Raw genomic sequence first — 3,003 nt, forward strand, 5'->3', positions numbered from 1 at the left:
CATGCTGCTCCAAGAGGTGAGTGACAGTGGAGCGTATAGCTTGCACGAAGGCGCGCAAAAGCTCTGATTTTGATTTCACAGTTTGAGAAGTTTCGCTAGGACTTCGACACAATGGACACGATCAAGGCAATGAAGAAGGATGCGCTTGTCGCCTAAAATCCAAGTCGTGTCCGCGGAATCCCCAAGCCGAACGAATACGACCTTGCCGTGCTAGACCACGGGGAGTAATACAAGTGGCGCCAGCCATTTATGCTACACTTCCTTAATGTTATCTGTCCGCTCGTCGCGGCTACGTGGGGAATGGACGAGCCGTGGAATAACGGTGCAGTTGCCCCTTAGCACGAACAGCTTGGCGTCTCGCGTTCTTCTAATGCGACCTACATCGAAGGTCTCATTATCGTGTCACCCTATTTGGCATGTGCACGACTCGGATGCTGGCTCAACGAGCCTATGAACCGCTGGTTTGCTCTTCGTGACACGATCTGGAATTCCTACTTTGTTGCCTTGACGGCATCTATCCAGGAGGCTTTCACGTACTTTGAGTGGCAATCGTTTGCTACCAGGTCCGCCCTAGGCCTCGGCGTTGGTGCCAAGTCGACCTTCCAACTTACGCTGCAGAATGCGCCCCGGCTCCCATTCGAGGTAGAATATATCCTATAGATCCCGGTGTTGTGTTGTAGTAATCTCATGAAAAGCGCTCTCGTTATGCAATGGCTAGTCTGGACCGCCTTCACCATCAGGCTTGGTAACATCGTGGGCGGCGCTTTCTACTCCCTACCAGAAGACTTGGCTTGGTGTTTTATGCTCGGCTCTAGCTGTCTTGCCCCGCTCTTCGTCCTGGTCCAGGTCTATCTTTCTAGTGAATCAGACTTCGTCGAATCCAGCTGCAGCACAAGGCAATTGCTCAATGACTTCATACGTCGAAATACGCAATTGCTTCTAGTAACCATTCGCCGTTGCATCCCCAAGATCGATCAGATAAGACCGGCTTTCCCGATGAAGTGAAGCCGGCGCAGACTCCACTGCGAAACGTTGCCCCCGCGGGGTTTAACGTGGGCTGGGCGACTCAAACGCCTCGTTCTCGTTGTTCTCCTCCGCGTAGACATCACATAAGTGGAACACTTCCATCGCAGCGTCATGGCAGCGTCACTTTCTTTGCAAAGTACACTCGCCTTGTCGTCCATGCCCCGAAACATACTGGCAGTAGAGGCGTGGCGGGCAGATGGACGAGAGTCGCCCCGTTGGTCGCCCGCAGGGTCCTGGTTCGACGCCGCGATATCGCTCGCATCATTACATCAACCATGTCGGTAAGCGAGTTCGTTTCCCGGGACAAACTGACAGAGCAGGCTCCTTCTGCCCACTGCGGACACGTTGAAAACCGAGACCAAGCCGCCGCACGATCTTCAATCTTTCCATCACTCTCCTGTCGCAAAACTTCAATCCGTCGAGCACATCTCTTCAACCCGATTTTTACAATCTTCGCGCAATCCGAGCCGCAGACGACACCATGTCCGATTCCATCCCCCAGAAGATGCGCGCTGCCCGCGTGAAGGCCTTCAATCAACCTTACGAAGTTGCCGACGTCGACGTCCCCTCTGATCTTAAAGCGCACGACATCCTCGTCCAGATCAAAGCTGCCGGCTACTGCCATACCGATCTGCAAGTATTGCAAGGTGTCTACGAGTCTGCCGGCGCGAAGCCAGGCCTAATCGGTTCTCACGAGCCTGCTGGTGTGGTCGTGAAAGCTGGCCCAAAAGCAGGCGAAGCGGGGATCAAAATCGGCGACAGAGTGGGCTCAATCAACACGTACGGCTTCTGCAACAAGTGCAACAGCTGCAAGCAGGGGCAGCAACTTTGCGAAAAGCTGCCTGGCATGCTGGGCCTGACCATCAACGGTGGCTTTGCGCAATACATGAAGGCCGACGCGCGCGTCGTCACCAAGGTCCCCGAAGCAGTTCCATGGGATCAAGCCGCGCCGCTTTTCTGCGCTGGCGCCACGGTGTATGGAGCCATCCTTGCCGCAGATCCAAAGCCAGGCCAGTGGGTTGCTATGGTCGGTATCGGAGGACTAGGACACCTAGGTATCCAGTATGCGAAAGCGTTGGGATACAAAGTCGTCGCAATCGACAACCGCAAGGAGGCAATCGATCTGGCCAACGCAGTACCCGATAAGTTCAAACCGGACCAAAGCTACGTTGTTGATAGCGACGAGGCCATCAAGAAGGTCCGCGAGACTCTCATGGGCTCGTTCTACGACACTAACCCTGGCGTTGACCGCGTCATCGTGAATGCCGAGGAGCCTACGCTCGTCAAGTTCAGCCAGCAGTTCACGCGAAAGGGCGGAATCATCGTCGACGTCGGCCTGCCCTCGGGCGCAAGCTTTGAAGTCGATCCTTTCGCTTTGAACTTCAAGGAGCAGACTGTGAAGGGACGCTTGATCTGCACACCGGATCAGTGTCAGGATATGATGAACCTGCATGCGAAGTCCGGCTGCGAGGTGCATATCGAGAAGACGTATAAGGTGGATGAGATCAATGATATGCTTGAGCATTACAAGAGCAAGCAGCTGAAGGGAAGGGTTTGTATGGTATTCTAGGGGCACGGACATTGGCTTCTTTGGAATCCATAGTATGCGTACGTTAGAGTCTTCCTAGTGTTTATCACGTAGTCCGCTACTACAGATTCTACTGTGTTACGAAGTGCGTCTACGTATATGAACTAGCATAACCGGGCGAGCGGGGAAATGCCCTACTATAGCTACTTCGACGGATTTTCTGCCACTCTCATATTAGGATAGGTGAACGTCAAAGAAGTTTAGAATCCCTTCGAAACTTACCTTAATCGCTTTTTGGGGTAGGGTTAGGAACGTAGCGCTTTAAATTTTGAAGCTAGCTTTTAAGCGTTCCTCGCCAAAAGGCAACGGAGGAGAACACTGATCTCCTCGCCAAAAGGCAACGGAGGAGAACACTGATCTCCTACTAACCCTAAGGCGGCGCTAACCGT

The 3,003-nt window shown here is 53.4% G+C and overlaps 1 protein-coding gene across 1 annotated transcript; it reads left to right on the forward strand.

Annotated features, from left to right (window-relative positions):
• Positions 1-1,507: 1,507 nt before the first annotated feature.
• WHR41_04468 (uncharacterized protein) lies at positions 1,508-2,596 on the forward strand (the record flags this gene model as incomplete). Its single annotated transcript, XM_069373074.1, has 1 exon — positions 1,508-2,596. The coding sequence occupies one exon, from the start codon at positions 1,508-1,510 to the stop codon at positions 2,594-2,596; it is 1,089 nt and encodes a 362-aa protein (XP_069230245.1).
• Between the last annotated feature and the right edge of the window lie 407 nt (positions 2,597-3,003).

The sequence above is a fragment of the Cladosporium halotolerans genome (assembly GCF_011745625.1).
Source record: "Cladosporium halotolerans strain TM138-S3 chromosome Unknown Sca11, whole genome shotgun sequence".
Lineage (NCBI taxonomy): Eukaryota > Fungi > Ascomycota > Dothideomycetes > Cladosporiales > Cladosporiaceae > Cladosporium > Cladosporium halotolerans.